This window comes from Malurus melanocephalus, unplaced genomic scaffold (assembly GCF_030028575.1).
Source record: "Malurus melanocephalus ecotype Western Australia unplaced genomic scaffold, MMel_1.1 scaffold_393, whole genome shotgun sequence".
Classification (NCBI taxonomy): Eukaryota; Metazoa; Chordata; class Aves; order Passeriformes; family Maluridae; genus Malurus; species Malurus melanocephalus.
In genome coordinates, this window is record NW_026623625.1 from 138,216 (window position 1) to 139,118 (window position 903).

Genomic DNA, 903 nt, shown 5'->3' on the forward strand with positions numbered 1-903 from the left:
ACTCATTCTCTTTGTGGCTTTTTGCCTTCCAGGTAGAGCCACAGGCCTGCACGTTCCCATGCCAGTGTCCCTCCCARCATCTGGAGTGCCCTGCCGGTACCAGCCACATCTGGGATGCCTGTGGCTGCTGCAAGGTGTGTGCCCAGCAGCTGGGTGAGCTCTGCTCCCTGCACAGGCCCTGTGACCACCACAAGGGACTCTACTGTGACTTCTCCAAAATCCACCGAGGCAGCGGAATCTGCTCAGGTGAGAGCTGCATGTTCTCTCCTTGTGTGGTTTTCTCGTGGTGCCTCCATCAGAATTTCCTTGGAGTTTCATTCAGTGTCATGTTGGGAGATCAATGCCAGCCGTGTGAGCAGCAGATCCCCTGGCACACRTACAGCTGGCTTCCCACAACTCCAAAGGCATGAGGGGGCTGTGGGAATCTCCTGTGTCCTGTCACATCCTCAGGGGACATCCCCTATCCATGTGGGTGAATATCAGCAATCTGATCTCTTACTGAAAATAGTTTTCCTTGGAATATCCCACCCCAAATCCCTCTGCCTTGTGCCYGGGATGGGTGTTCTGCACTTGGCTGCTTCTCTGCAAGAGACAAAGTGTATTTCTGGCTGTGGGAAGAAGAGTGTGGGTGGGAAGAGCTGAAGAGCTCCTTCAGCACATCATGTCTGTGTGGAACATGAGAATTCCTGAGCCCGGTAAACACAAATGCAGAAACTGCTTTCTCTCCTGACTCTTCTTTTCATCTAGAAAAGAAAACTCTTTTTGATTTTTTTTTTTTTTTTTTTTTTTTTAGTTTAGTAGGTTCTTCTAAAACAAGCAGAAATTATTTTGGTCTAGAGGAAAATAAAGTATTTCCTCAAGCTCCTGATCTTTGTTTAAAAACAAGACTTTGCCCCATCTCTG

At 48.4% G+C, this 903-nt stretch overlaps 1 protein-coding gene across 1 annotated transcript in view; it reads left to right on the forward strand.

Annotated features, from left to right (window-relative positions):
• LOC130581223 (CCN family member 2-like) overlaps nucleotides 1-903 on the forward strand; it is a 12,398-nt gene that overhangs the window by 5,591 nt on the left and 5,904 nt on the right. The window contains exon 2 of the mRNA XM_057379222.1: nucleotides 33-246. Coding sequence (XP_057235205.1) covers nucleotides 33-246 — 214 coding nt within the window. The remainder of the gene's footprint in view (nucleotides 1-32; nucleotides 247-903) is intronic.